Source organism: Epinephelus fuscoguttatus, linkage group LG18, assembly GCF_011397635.1.
Source record: "Epinephelus fuscoguttatus linkage group LG18, E.fuscoguttatus.final_Chr_v1".
Classification (NCBI taxonomy): Eukaryota; Metazoa; Chordata; class Actinopteri; order Perciformes; family Serranidae; genus Epinephelus; species Epinephelus fuscoguttatus.
In genome coordinates, this window is record NC_064769.1 from 22682054 (window position 1) to 22697250 (window position 15197).

At 40.2% G+C, this 15197-nt stretch overlaps 1 protein-coding gene across 6 annotated transcripts in view; it reads left to right on the plus strand.

The window, feature by feature from the left end:
- rimbp2a (RIMS binding protein 2a) overlaps positions 1-14682 on the plus strand; it is a 101661-nt gene extending 86979 nt beyond the window's left edge. For all 6 annotated transcript variants that reach the window (XM_049603781.1, XM_049603785.1, XM_049603786.1 and 3 more), the window contains 6 exons: positions 289-458; positions 2642-2810; positions 2923-3023; positions 3188-3259; positions 5423-5587; positions 9957-14682. In XM_049603781.1, the coding sequence (XP_049459738.1) occupies positions 289-458; positions 2642-2810; positions 2923-3023; positions 3188-3259; positions 5423-5587; positions 9957-10190 (911 nt within the window). In that variant the 3' untranslated portion in view covers positions 10191-14682. The remainder of the gene's footprint in view (positions 1-288; positions 459-2641; positions 2811-2922; positions 3024-3187; positions 3260-5422; positions 5588-9956) is intronic.
- Positions 14683-15197: the final 515 nt, after the last annotated feature.

Sequence of the window (15197 nt, forward strand, 5' to 3'; positions counted from 1 at the left end):
TAAGAAGTATTAAGACAAAAAAAAAATCCTCTCATTGATTTTCTTTGATTGAAGCATGGCTAAGACACATCAATATGTGAACATATGGACCTGCTCATCATCACAGCGGTACATGCTGTATACAGCAATAGGTTTTGTCACCAAAAGTTTTGTTGCAGAGCTCAAATTTTACAGAAGACAGACAAAAAAATGTTTGCAAATATTAGACATGAAATGTGTTGGACCACATTTGTTGGTCTCTCGTTCAAGTTAGGCAGGATGATGGAATTTGTCTTCACTTTCTTTAAGATGGCTACAGGGACCGGGATCGCCGCTCTCCCACGTACTACGACGAGTCAGAGCCTGAAGAGTCCTTCCGGATCTTTGTGGCCCTCTTTGACTACGACCCTCTGTCAATGTCCCCCAACCCAGACGCAGCTGACGAGGAGCTGCCCTTCAAAGAGGGGCAGATCATTAGGGTGGGAGTTTACAATTAAGATAGTCAGATACTGTACTGCATTCCTGATTAGTCTGTCTTCCTCTGTGCATTTATCTGTCTTACCTGCTCCATTTTGGCCATGGACAAACACTATAATCATAAAATTTTGGGTGTCATAATTGGTTACTGTCTTAATAAACCTAATACATCTCAACAGTCCGAATACACTTCTACCAAACTGACTTTACTCTTCACTATTATTTGTGTATCATGTGAGCTTCAAGCCTGTAGACTGGCTGTCAGTAAGACTGCTTCTCTGCAACCAAATCAGCAGCATACACATTTGAGTCTTGAATCTTTCTTCATCCTTCAGGCTCTTTTTTTACGTTGGCTGATGAAGGCAAATGCACTGTAATGGCCCGAGACACTTCCATTAGGAGAAATGTGCTACTTCAGAAACGATGCCAGTTCAAAAACGAATGGAAATCCCAAGCAAAGCGACAATAAAAACAAGCTGCAAATGAAAAAATAAGCTGCAAAAGGCTAAAACAATACATAAACGCAAACATGCTGCAAATACAGAAATGATGCAAAGTCAAAAGAAAAACGCCACATATTCAGTCAACTCAAAGGAAGTTCTCCAGACCACTAGGGGGAGTGCTAAGTATGCTAAGTAGTTGCGCTTTAGGGGTGGCACGGTGATGTGGTGGTTAGCACTCTTGCCTCACAGCAAGAGGGCTGCCGGTTCGATCCCGGGCGTGGGAGCGCCTCTGTGCGGAGTTTGCATGTTCTTCCCTGTGTCAGCGTGGGTTCTCTCCGGGCACTCCGGCTTCCTCCCACAGTCCAAAGACATGCAGATTGGGGACTAGGATAATTGATAACTCTAAATTGTCCGTGGGTGTGAATGTGAGTGTGAATGGTTGTCTGTCTCTATGTGTCAGCCCTGTGATAGTCTGGCGACCTGTCCAGGGTGTACCCTGCCTCTCGCCCGATGTCAGCTGGGATAGGCTCCAGCCCCCCCGCGACCCTCAAGAGGATGAAGTGGTTAGAAGATGAATGAATGAATGTTGCGCTTTAATATTTTTACCTTTTTATGTTGCCTTTTTACTCTACTTCTTCCTGCCTCAAAAACAAACAGACTCTCGTCTGGTCTCTTGTATCTTGTGTCAGAAATCCAGCTGTTCCAGAGTGTTAATTTTGACATTTATTTAAGATTTTGTCTTAGTCTTGAGATGAAAATGCTTATTCATTTTAGTCACATTTTAGTCATTTTTATCCTTCATAGTTTTAGTCTAGTTTTATTCGAAAACTCAAAACATTTTCATCAACTTCTAGTCATTATGTTTTCCTGTTTGTTTTGTTTTTTACTTTAAAATAATCCAGTGAGGCCAATTCATGTACTGTATCAAAAATTAGAATCACGGTGACAGGTTGTATGAAAATTTCATTGTGACAGTTTTTTTCTGCAACTACAAATAATTTCTGCACGCTCCAGCAGTGTTTAAGGGGTGATTTACGAGCACACACCTACTGATCATCACTTGAAAACCTCAAAAACTTTGATTTATGGTCTCAAAAAGTTTGACAGCACAAATAACTAATCTGAGACAACTAGGATTTCTACCCAGGTTCAGTATTCACTTATAAATCTCACTGTTGAGAAGCAGAAAAATAACTTATGCAGCATTTTAGTCAGGAGGTTTAAATTCATGTCCTCTCACAGGGTTGGTGATTAAAACTAAACTTTTATCTCTGGAGGAGAAAACTCTGCCAATAGTCCACCACTATCATTTTCTTTTATTGTATCTATTTTATAATCCTGTTTGCCATTAATATATTCGTTTTGGCTTTCTGCAGCATGTTTTTTATTCACAGTATGTTCCCCTTGTTCTATTCATTTTGAATTTTGTATCTGCTTTTGAATTAACATCATTTCTGAAGCTGCAGCACATTTGTGCTTATAGAAATTTGCCCTTGTTGGCCATGGTCATTTCTTTTTACAATAAAAACAAACAAAAACATTTGTACATTTGTAGCGGTGCACCATAGTAATTAGAAATGGTGTAATTTTCAATTGAAAAAATGTTCTGGACCCTGAAAACGAACCATGTTCATTTGAAAAGAAAACATTTCCCTAAATTTGAGCATATCTGAAAAACATGTAAATCACTATATATGTTTTTAGAGCTTTAAAAATCACATTTTTACTGTCTTGTCTGACAGGTGTATGGTGATAAAGATACAGATGGGTTTTACAGAGGAGAGGTGAGGGGCAGGATGGGGCTGATCCCCTGCAACATGGTGTCAGAGATCCAAGCGGGGGACGAAGAGACCATGGACCAGCTCATTAAACAGGGCTTCTTGCCACTCAGCACCCCTGTGGACAGAATAGGTACTACACAGATCTGCACCTGTTATGGACCTGCTCCAGAGTCAGTGGGGTTGAAAAGTTAAATACCACTAATAATACTTCCTGTTAAAACGCCATCTGTTATCGCTTTCAGAGCAGAACAGAAGAGGCCTCCGTCGAGACCAGGCCTCGAGGAGGATGGTGGCTCTGTACGACTACGACCCCCGAGAGAGCTCCCCTAATGTTGATGTCGAGGTATCACTTACTGCCAGGGGCCCCTTGCTGAACACACACATATTTACAGATCTATGGCAGTGCTATAACCACACATAACCAAATAAGGGCGTAACAGATTAAGACATAGTGGACTTGGATCACATTCCTTGCATATCGCTTTTTGTATCTCTGTCTCCTGATAGGCTGAGCTGACCTTCTGTGCTGGTGACATCATGGCTGTGTTTGGAGATATTGATGAAGACGGATTCTATTATGTGAGTGCTGCTTGGCCGTGTTTGCCTCCCTAATCAACACTTTATATTTTAGCAGACGTTATGCTGGTGCGCCTCTAAAGATTAACCTCTTGGCAGAGTCAAGTGTCCTGTTTACACCTGATATTAATATGCGTCTCAGATCACAATTGGACAGCTCTAAGCACAGGTGTGAATGCACCAAATGCGTCCTTAATGCGTCTTGAGATCTGATCGCTCAGACCACATTCGGAGAAGGTCTGGGTCACTTAAGGCTGCTCTCTCTCACCACTTCAGCTGATGTCCTTGGTTATCCAATTCCCCTCCAGATAAGCAAACTTTCTGTTGTTGCCATTACACAGATTAGACACAGCACTGTAGAACTGTCTCAGGAGCCTCTCTTCTTCTAGTGAATAGTCAGTTTGTTGTCTGCTTGGTTAGCACAAGCTAACACAGCAGCAGCAGCAGCTACTAAACTGTCCCCGCAAACTCACACTGAAACAGCTTGACTCTGTCATTAAACCTGTTAATAATATTTAGGTAACATTAGTCATGTGATGCTAGTAGTTAGGCTTGTCACTGTGTGTGTGTGTGTGTGTGTGTGTGTGTGGGCAGCATTTCACCAAGTCCCCCTAGCATGAAGATCACACTCCTACAGCATAGAGCTTAGATTCTCTGCCCGAGCCCAAACCTGACCCCGCCCCTCGGGCTCGGACAGGTCGAGCTCCTCATAATAGACCTAGGTTATGGAACCAACTACTTATTACACCTGGGGGTGGGGCCGCGGTCCCCCTTGACAGTGCCACTGGCTGCGCAGCATTGGTATATGACAGCAAAAAGACGGGGACCTCGAAACTTAAGAGGCACATGACGAAGGCTTGTCATGGAAAGAAAACAAGAGTCAGCCTTCAATGTCCACGTTCGTATCCTTTAAAAAAATGTCAGTTAAAGGGCCGGGCCGGGCTCGGACAGAACATGCACGGGCTCGGGTGGGGTCGGGCTGGATTTTTTGGGCCTGATCTAAGCTCTACTACAGCAGGAGTTTCCTATGATGGTGAATGAAATGATGTAGGCTGTGTGTTTATTTGCATATAGAAAGGGGAAGTGAGATCCAATCAAGTGGTTACTTGAGACACATGTTAATACCAAGTGTAAACAGGCTCAAGGCAGCTGTTTCCTCCTGTTTCCACTCTGTATATAGAGCTAAGATGACTGGCTGCTGGTTGTAGCTTCATATTTATTGTACCAACATGACAGGTGTAACAATCTTATCTAACTCTCAGCAAGAAAGTGAATGTTTCCCCAAATGTGGAGCTACTCCTTTGACAAACAGCTCCTTCCTGGGTATTAAAAGCAATGTGTTAATTGTAGATTCCAAATTTTCGCACATTGTTTGATCACAGCTCGGACGGTTGGTGTCAAATAACAACCCTGTCTCCTAGAAATTAGATTTGTATGTTACTAAACTGCTTTTGTAATTACGTTGTGGTGGGGATGTAATTGCTGCCTGGATTATGTTCAGAGATAATGTTTCTTTGAGTTAATGAAACGCTAAATTTAGGTACAGTGCGCTGGTTTTGCTGGGAGGTAGTTAGGGAGGATGGGGATCATACAAAGTGCCGGAGCAAAACAAAACAAAAGCACTTTAGTTGAGGTTAGCGAAAGATCATTTTGGTTAAATGTCGATGAAAAGGTAATAAAAAATAATGCTGTCATCACTACAAGTGGATAGGATATTGCACGATTACCTATTTGAGTGGAAACAAATGAAGTACTTTTTCATTTTTCATGTTGTTGATGCGTTCAGTATCAATATTTGAACAACTTGCCAGGTGCTGTAATTAGCTCATTAGGTTAATAGAAAATGAAATTAGCTCAGCATTACGTTTCCCCCCAAAAAATGTATTTGCAGTTTCAAATTAGTTGCATACAAACCTAATTTCTTTGAGACCGCGCCGCAAACAAACTTTAATTTAACAAATCAGAAGGTTGGGAAGGGTGATGAATCTGCAAATTAATAATTTTGAAACAGACACATGAATGAAATTATAACAAGTCGAGGGAGTGGCGGTGTGAATTAGTTTCTCGTGCTCTGATTCTGGAAGACGAAAAGACAGAATTAGATGGAAAGCGAGCAATGATGTTAGGCACACTTGAAATGTCTCTTATCTTCATTTCCGTCCGCAGGGTGAAATCAACGGCCACCGCGGTCTGGTTCCCTCTAACTTCCTGGAAGAAGTGCCTGATGACGTGGAGGTGTATCTGACCGATACTCCGTCCCACTACCCCCAGGAAGAGCCTGCCAACCGGCCCCCTGCTAACTCTGCCACAACCGTCTCAGAGGGCAAACGGGTACATCATCATCGCCGCTCTCAGCGCTAGGCCCTGTGTTCATCCATCCTCCGTCCTCTCTCTTGATTTCCGTCTCTCGCTTCCTCCACTTGCCGTCTGTGTGCTGTTCATTGTGTGTGTTTTGTCCATGTGGTGACAGTGGTGACTCTATACAAACTAACAACCCTCCCGCCCTTCCCCCCCGCTCGCCCTTTGGAAAAGGGGACAAAAAAAAAATAATCCAGTGTTAACACCTTTCTGAGTCTCAGAGAAAGGAAGAAGCAAAGCCTGACATGGACAGAGAGAGGATAGACTGTGGGAGCTCTGCGGGTGATTTTTGCATGTAGCACTGGTTAAGGAGGACTTGAAAAAGGCTCGACTCATTCCTCACACAAGATAATTTGGTACCTCTTTGCACTGAAACACAAAATCAAATTGTGGTTATTGTGTATAATTATATTAATGATAATATTAAGTGCTTTATTAACACATAACAATGGCTACCCAATGACACTGAAATAAATTATTTGAGAGAAAACCTATGAAGAAGAGAGAAAAGCATGCCTTTTTCAAACTTGATACGTTTTATAATAACTTTCTTGGCTCGACTGCTGTGTTTCCTTAAAGAGGCTTTGTTTCTTTATGTATATTGCACACACATCAAATCTATTTTTCAGCCCTGTCGACAGTGGATATGCCATGTTTGCTCTGAGCTCGAGAGACAAAACCAATCGCAGCACTGATACGTCCATACTGTATTGTTACGATGGAACAATAAAAAGAAAAAAAATTGGATATTAAAAACATTATTTTTTTGCGCTCTGTGTTCATGTGTGTTGGTGTTGTTGTTGACATTGTTGTTGTTTCTTTTCTTTTTTTTAGTTTTCATAGTGGTGTGGGTTTTAGCGACGGTGACTATGCTGCCACATCTGATTTCTTTTTTGTTTTTCCTCACCCGCTTGGCAAAACAAAACAAACAAACAGAAGAAGATTGTTCATTTCACACCATAAATGGCTCTGTCTGCCTTGTACAGTAAGTCGGCAACTTGAGATACCAAACTCGTGGCTCTAATGCACACGGCTTGTGGTCACAGCAGAGGCTTTTAAATTCCACTTCACATTATGGAAGCACTTGTCGAGTGTTTCTATAATGCTCTGTCACAGTGACTTAACAGATAAGCAAAATGTGTATCTTTTCTGGTTTGAAATGTTCAAAAGTTTACATGTTCATTTCGAAATATAAAAATGGGGTTTGATATTGGTCTCACAATACTGAATACCATCATTGTTGTCACCCAACGGTGATATATTTATGTCACATCACTGACAATTTGGACCAGAGACAGATATCTTTAAATCTGAAAGTGTACTCAGCTGCTGCATTAGATGAGAAGCCTGGTATCTACAGTTGTGTCCCTGGGTGTTGTACTGTATATGACTGTACTCTATGTTCCCTCATGGCCTACCGATGGTGGACTTCTGCGGCTCTGTGGTGTGCTGATGTCGTGCTCAACATTTGATGGCTTCCTCCTCAGTGTTTCTTCTACATATGTACATGTGTGTGCGTGTGAGAGTGTGAGAGAGAATTTAACTAATAATTTATGATAGATAGATAGATAGATAGATAGATAGATAGATAGATAGATAGATAGATAGATAGATACTAAGCTAATGTGCAATGCCTGTCCCTAGATGGGCCTTAAGATACAAAAGACTCAGCAACAAGAACAATACAAGACACAAACTGCTATACATAATTAACACCATCGAATAGGAAGCAAATTATTCATGACTGCATAATCGATTCCTCTTCAAAAATGGTTTAAGTTTGAGTTTGAAGTGAAGTTTGAGTTCTGTAGGTAATACCACAGACAGAAAAAGCCGTTTGTCCAAAAGAGGATTTGCACAGGGGAACCTTACAGTTCCCATTGGCTGTTCCACGTGCTACTGTGCCAGAAGCTCTTAAGTGGAGCCACAAGGTCACTGAGCAGCTGGGATAGATAGATAGTGCATATTAATATGTTGTACATGGTTAGTTAGAGAAGCGAGAAGTATGAGAATGCAAATTGCAACCCAATCGCCAGAGTAAATGTTGGCATTTTTACATTTTAGTAATGCCACGGTTACTGTGTGGTAATGTTTAGGCACAAAATACACCTGGTAATGATTAGGAAAAGATCAGATTTTGGCCATAAAACTAGGTGGTTTTGATGATCAAGTCAGCTCATATACATGTATTCAGAACTACGTCACTTCAGAAACATTGATATGGTAGCCTACCTCTGACATGTACAAATGTAACATACCTGTGGTTTGCAGAAATGTAGATAGCCAACATTTTGCTCTGGACACTGGGCTGCAAATTGTTGCCATAGATGCATAATTCTCTATACGCAGGACAGACGTGATACATACGACATTTGGAGAAGTTTAAAGGGAAGTAATTAAGTTATTTCTTTAAACATCACCCAACCTTTTAAAAAAAAATTTAAGGCGTCTTCTGAACAAACTAACAAACAGGATTATGAGCTCCCCGCTGAAGGTAGTTTCATATAATTAATTTGAAATGACACAAAATACTCATCACTCCATATTACTGGATGAAACCAATCACTTGTGTTTCCCAACAAGTACAGTCAAGCCACAAACAACTAAGACATCATTGAGTCGGTGGATAATTTGTTCATTAAGTGGTCAGTGAACACACTTAGATAAGTGGAGTCATACTGAGAACTGAACTGAAACTCTGTACATACAGTAGCATTTCACACAAAATGGGCACAATAGAGAGCAATACAGATTAGAAACTTTCACCACACAGCCTTCTGCATTAAAGGAATACTTCACCTCCCAAATGATTGTTGTTTATCAGTTAATTAGCCTGTGATACACTTAATTTGTGAAGAAAACGTTGCTTTTTCCCGCATGCCGCCAGCAAACAAAGAACCCAAAAACTGAGAAAATTTATAATGAATTGAAATCATAGGGGTCCATGTTAAACAACAGCAAAAAAAAAAAAAAACATAAGTTCACAAACTGTCAGACAAATTGCGCAGTATAATCTACGTCTTAATTATCCAGCCGTATGATGAAAACTTCCCAAACAGACAGCCCTCTCTGACAGGGAACAGAAGTTCAAGTGCAAGTACAACAGTAATTTTACCTCACTGAACATGGGAGCCATGGTATACCGCTGCCTCAGTGAGTTACTGTGTTTTATTTTGTGACTTTGGTGAATCCAGACTAACCATTTTAAACACCAAAGTCATACAATAATACAAACAAACTAACCAACCAACTGAGGCAGCGGTAGACCTGCAGCTCCTGTGTTCAGTGAGGTAAAATTACTGCTTCTGCCAATGGAGTCTGGCTTTGAAGAGAGCATAGAAATGTTTTAGTTTAGTTCTCCGTCGGAAAGATAGGAAGCACTGAGCGTGCGACTGGATAAATAAGACTTGGATTATACTGCAGAGTTGTGTGAGAGTTTGTAAAGAGATGTTGCGATATTGTTTTGCTGTTAAACGCGGAGCCCTATGACATCAGTTTAGGTAACACTTTACTTGAAGGTACCTACATAAGGGTGACATAACACTGCCATAACTATGACATGACATGTCATAAACATTATGTACATGTCATAAACATTTATGACTGCTGTCATTAAGTGTCATTCGTTTTTTGTAATGACAAGTTGACATTGTTTGGGTTGTCTTGATTATGACAACTTGACATTAATCAGGATGACATTACCAGAAGTTGTCTTTGTCATGACAAGTTGACATTACATTTGTTTGGGATGTCCCTTTTATGATGAAGATGTCTTTGTATCAATCATTATGTCAGCTTGTCATAAAAACAAAAAGAGGTGCATTTCTTGTTAATGTCAAGCTGTTATGACAAAGACATCTTCTGGTAAAGTCATCCTGGTTAATGTCAAGTTGTCATAGGAACATCCCAAACAAATGTAATGTCAACTTGTCATGACAAAGACAACTTCTGGTAATTGTCATTACAAAAACTGAATGACACTTAATGACAGCAGTCATAAACGTTTATGACATGTACATAATGTTTATGACATGTCATGTCATAGTTATGACAGTGTTATGTCACCCTTATGTCGATAGCTTCAAGTAAAGTGTTACCAAACTTTCTCTGGTTTTTGAATCTTCATTCATCGGGGGTTTGTAAGGAAAACCTTTCCTTCATGAATTCAGTGTAACACAGGGGTTGGGGGGGTGAAGTATTCCTTCAAAAGTAGAGTTTGATCAAGAACACACAGACAGACATACATACAGACAGAGTCCTACAGTCTGCCATGTGAAAGTGTTGCTTCGTTTGTAATACGCTGCCCCATGCCTCCACACATCCCCATCGCTTCTCTCCTCAGGTTACCACAGAAACCACAGACACGGTCGACAGCGACGCCGCACCCATTCGGGCGCCGTCCCCGATCGTTCGGCCCCTCCTCCCGGGCACCATGAGACCCCTCAGCCCTACAAGGGGCCCCCACCTCCCAGTGGAGCCTCGGGACCCCCGGGACCAAGATCTGGCCAACAAGAAGAAGAAGGGACTACTTTCCAAGGGGAAGAAGCTGCTGAAGAGACTCTCCCCCGTGAAGTAAAAGAAAAAGCATACATGTACAATACGTGCACATGCCGGGCTCTGTATATTGCATCCATACAATCAACTCTGATCCAACAACACATGACAGAGAGGATGTGAGCTTTGCCTCCTGGACTGCGTGAGCCTATTTTACTATAACCAGTCATACAGTTATTCATGTGCAGTGATGGATACAAATCAGCTAAATTATGTACAGTGCAGTGCCAAAACCGAGAGAGACAGAGAGAGGTCACCTGCAGACACAAAATCATATTACTGTGATGTATTTTAAATCAACGGATGACTAAAAAAAAACAACAAAAAAAAAAACTAGGATTTTCATGACATGTGTTTTCTCTTCTTTTTCATTAACGAAGAAACGATTCATTTGTTTCAAGCAGGGTAGCTGTGGAAACAAAGCATCTGGTTACACCTAAGTTTCTAACTAGCTTTTTTCTCAGCCAAAAAATAAATAAAAAATTGTGGAGTACTGATGTCACCACAAGGAAACAGAGACCATACTCCTCTAAGAAGATCTCAAATAGACTACACTGTTATCGAGGCATTCTGTGAAGTAATGCTGGCTGCTAACACAAAGGCTTTATTCAGTGCAATATCATAGAGAGGCGGTAGCATACGCGGGAAGAAAAGAAACGTTTCCACTTGTACCTGTGATCTCAGCAGAGTGGAGTTTTTCTGTGATGAAAGGATTTTAAAAAACAACAGCAGATTGGCAACAGGGCATTAATGTCAGAGACACCGAGCGAGCTTAGCTGTCTCAGTGGCCTTTATGAAAACAACACAAGCGTGACATTCCTCGTTTGATTACAAGCTTGATTTACACCAGGTTTTTTTTTTCTGTTCTATGACGGGTCGCTTGTGCTTTGTCATTTTCTGAAAATGAAATAAGAGCCGAAATGTTTGTTGTCCTTGCTGTCAAACTGTCATGAAACGCCTAGTTCAAGACAAAGTTTTGTGTCTGTCTTCCTATTGCACAAAGGTGGGTGTTTTGATTGGTGAAAGACATGTTTTGTGTGCCTGTGTGTGTATGGGCAGTATGTGACGCATTCATGATTGCACCTTTCATGTTTCTTGTTCACTTATGCTTTGTTTTGTTTTTCTGAAGGAGAGGCCATGTTGTTATTGGTCGTGTGATTTAGTGACGTGCTGCTACCTCCATCGCCTGTGCACTGTTCAGTTCTGTCGTCCCACGCTGATATAGAGGGCCACGTCGAAGCCTCGTAGAAATTACAAATCAGAATATTCAAGGTGTGCATTATTCACTGGTTCTGTTTCATCTACCTGAGGTCTGTGGAGAGAAATGCTCGTTTACTCAACGTTTCGTATCTGGTCACATTTATGCTCTACATAACTTGTACTTGCGGTACACAAGGACTATATCATACCAAGTCAACATGTTACACAGCTTCTACACATCTCAAAGGGGATCTGATACAAAACAGATTTTAACTTTATCCCTGTGATCTTGGATAATATAACAATTTATGAAATAAGCACATGAACTCAAAGAGTCTGGAAACAATTATTGGTAATTCCAATATTCTGTTGTTGCTCCATTTAGTTTGTTGACTCACTGATTGTTTCGTATATTTAATCAAGTCTTCTAAAACAAACAAACCTATTTGCATAATGCCACTAAAAGATTTGCACCAGAAAATGTAATCAGATCAGTGGAAACTACTCAATATCCTGCAGGCTGCCACACTGACTGTGTGTGAATTCATTTTCTCAGTCATTGTCAGAGTAAAAAAAACTCTTGTGCACAAGACGGATCAGTGAGTGAATCAGTGAGAAAATACAAATGAGTCTGAATTAAAGGTCCAGTGTGTAGGATTTAGGGGGATATATTTGCAGAAATTGAATATGACATTTCTTTAGTGTATAATCACCTGAAAATAAGAATCATTGTGTTTTCATTACCTTAGAATGAGCCATTTCTATCTACATAGGGAGTGGGTCCTCATCTCCGGAGATAGCCATGTTGCACCACCATGCTTCTACAGTAGCTCAGAACGCACAAACCAAACACTGGCACTAGATAGGGCCTTTCGTGTTTTCCCATTTTGCATCAGCAATTGAAGTTAGCAGCCCCTCCACAGTGAGAGCACTGGAACTGATTGTTTTAAAGTGAAACTGCTTTATTCAGAATTTTTAGTGGTTTAAATCACCAGGTCTCAGCGGATAATTCGGCTCTTGGTTAAAATCTCCTGAAAGTCTGGATCTTAAGTTATCATAGAAAAAGATCATAGAAAAAATTATTTGTAACGTGAAACTGCTTTATTCGTTGTCCTTACCTGTGTAAATCACCAGGGGTCTCATTTATAAAACAATACGTAGGATCCATACTAAAAATGTATGTAAAAAAACAAAATCAAAAAATGGTGGGCGGCGAAAAATTTTCCCATCTCCAAAATGTTCACAGGCATGGGTCAAAGTTTCTCCTGTTAAGTCTGTATTGACAGATAACAACTTTTCGCATAGGAGGTAGTGTACATCTCTTTCAGGCCTCATTTTGTTCAACATAATGTTTATGAATGAGACCCCAGGTCTGTTTGTTTCGGTGAGGAAGAGACCTCTGCGGATAATTTGGCTCACTATGAAAACCTCTTAAATATTTGTATCTTAAGATCTTAGATGCTGAGTGAGCTGCCTATCTGCGACATGCCAAACAGCATGGGGGAAACACTGATTTGTAATGTGAAACTGCTTTATTCATTGTCCTTACATGTGTAAATTACCAGGACTGTTTGTTTTAGAGAGGAAGAGACGTCTGTGGATAATTCGGCTCACAATGAAAACCTCTTAAAGATTTGATTCTTAAGTTATCATAGAAAAAGGTAAGCACACATTAGGCAAGGCAAGTTTATTTGTAGAGCACAATTCATACACAAAGCAATTCAAAGTGCTTTACAGAACAAGAAAATGCATTAAAATCACAATACAAAATAAAAACATAAATAATCATTATAAAATGAACTTTAAAAGAGAAGAGTGCAGATAAGATCCTTTCAGTCATATGCACAGTGAAATAGAGCTGTTTTGAGCCTAGATTTGAACATTGTCAGAGTAGAGGCCTGTCTCACATCTTCAGAAAGACTGTTCCAGATTTTAGCTGCATAAAACTGGAATCCTGATTCCCCATGTTTAGTCCTGACTCTGGGCACCAGCAGGAGGCCGGTCCTTAGCAGGTGCTGCGTTAGCTGCATGTCTGCTACATGCCAAACAGCATAGGAGAAACACTGATTTGTAACATGAAACTGTTTTATTCAGTGTTGTTCCTGGTTTTAATCACCTGTTTCAATTATTTTTGGAGAGGAAGAGACCTCTGTGGATAATTCAGCTCTCAGTAAAAACCTCCTGAACAATGAACACTGAAGGAATCCTAACCGGGAGAAGTTTCAGCTGGTTGTAATTTGTAATCCTCACCACTAGATGCCACTAAATCCCCCTAAATCTTACACACTGCCCCTTTCAGTCATAAACTTTATCTTACATTCAGCATACGTTTTCAGCTTCCACTTATTCTTCTGTGGCCAGACAATTTCAAATACAGCCTTTGAAAAGTTTACAGTGGAAATCAAATTCTAAATGGAGGCACTAAAATGTGAAAAGAAACCACTGACAAAGATTAACGTGCTTCAAAGACATTCAAACTGCACCGCTAACCTTCAGTGTCACTGATCACATTATGTGATGCCCCAAACACAACTCAACTCTGTCCAGCCTCAGTTTTTCCAAGAGATAGTCATTGTGTGTTTTACTTCTACAAGATTATAGATTAATACACTGGAGTTTCATATTTTGAAAGCTACACTAACTGGGATTAGTACGAGGAATAAACATTTTGTGTGCTGTGGAGGTCAAGAACTCACTTACTAACTGGAGAGACAGTATGTCTCAGAGCTTTAATAAGTTAAAAACTTCTACTCTCTCTGTTTTAAATATCCCTTCTATCCTATTTATCTACGGTCGTTCCTCATGTCAAGCTGCACTTGAGGGTTCACTGTCCTCATTGTTTATTGATATCATTGATTAAATGCAGTGATAAAAGAGGGTTTGCCAAAATGGAATGTAAGAAAAGTTTGGCTGGCAATAGGTTTACACGATTTTTGTTCCAAAGCTGTTTCTGTATAGTTTCTCACATACAAAGTCACAAAGTTGAATTCACTGTCACAACATGGTGTCCCAATACCAAATCATTCACTTGTGAATGGGTGTATTGTCTCAAAAACACTGTAGCTCTTTTGTACTCTGATCCATTTGTAGATGATTTATAAATGTTTCTACTTGATTTTACGACAGCCTTTTTGTTAGTGCACTGAGATTCCCTCTCCCTGTTAACAGACTGCGAGCATTCTCCATAGTGTCCTTTGAGATCAGATGTATCAGTCCACCGTATGTGCTTGCTTTGTGAATCAAAGGTTTAAAAAAAAGACAAAAAAAGAAAAAGAGAAAAAATCATTGGACAGTATTTATGGTGATTACTTATGTGTGGGTGTGCATGTGAAAAAAAATACAACTTTTATAACCAAATTAAATTTGATATTTTTTAGAAAATCGCTGTTTACATTCATTTGTGTATGTTGTGTGTTTTCACTGAGGGGGGGTTGTATTTAACACAGCAGGAGATATTCAACCTTGTGTGACTCTGATCAGATGACACATGCAGAACAAATGATAGTGAGGGAAGTTAATATCCTGTCAATCCTTCATCTGACTTCAGCTGTCATTGATGTGCTGTTGAGCAGGCTGTTCTCATGCACTATTCAAACATATACTTATGGAAAATAATGCACCAGAATTTGTATATCATGAGGCAATCATTTGTTTGTAACCCACGTAATCAGAAAGGTTGCGATCCTCTGACCAATAAAAAAGTAGCATTAAGGGTGAAAGTTGCAAAGACAGGGCACCCAGGACACCAATGTTCATGTGAAACCAAGCGAACTTTGAGTTATTTTAAGGTGCATCGTCAGGATGTTTCTTTTCCAAAATGTAACCCATG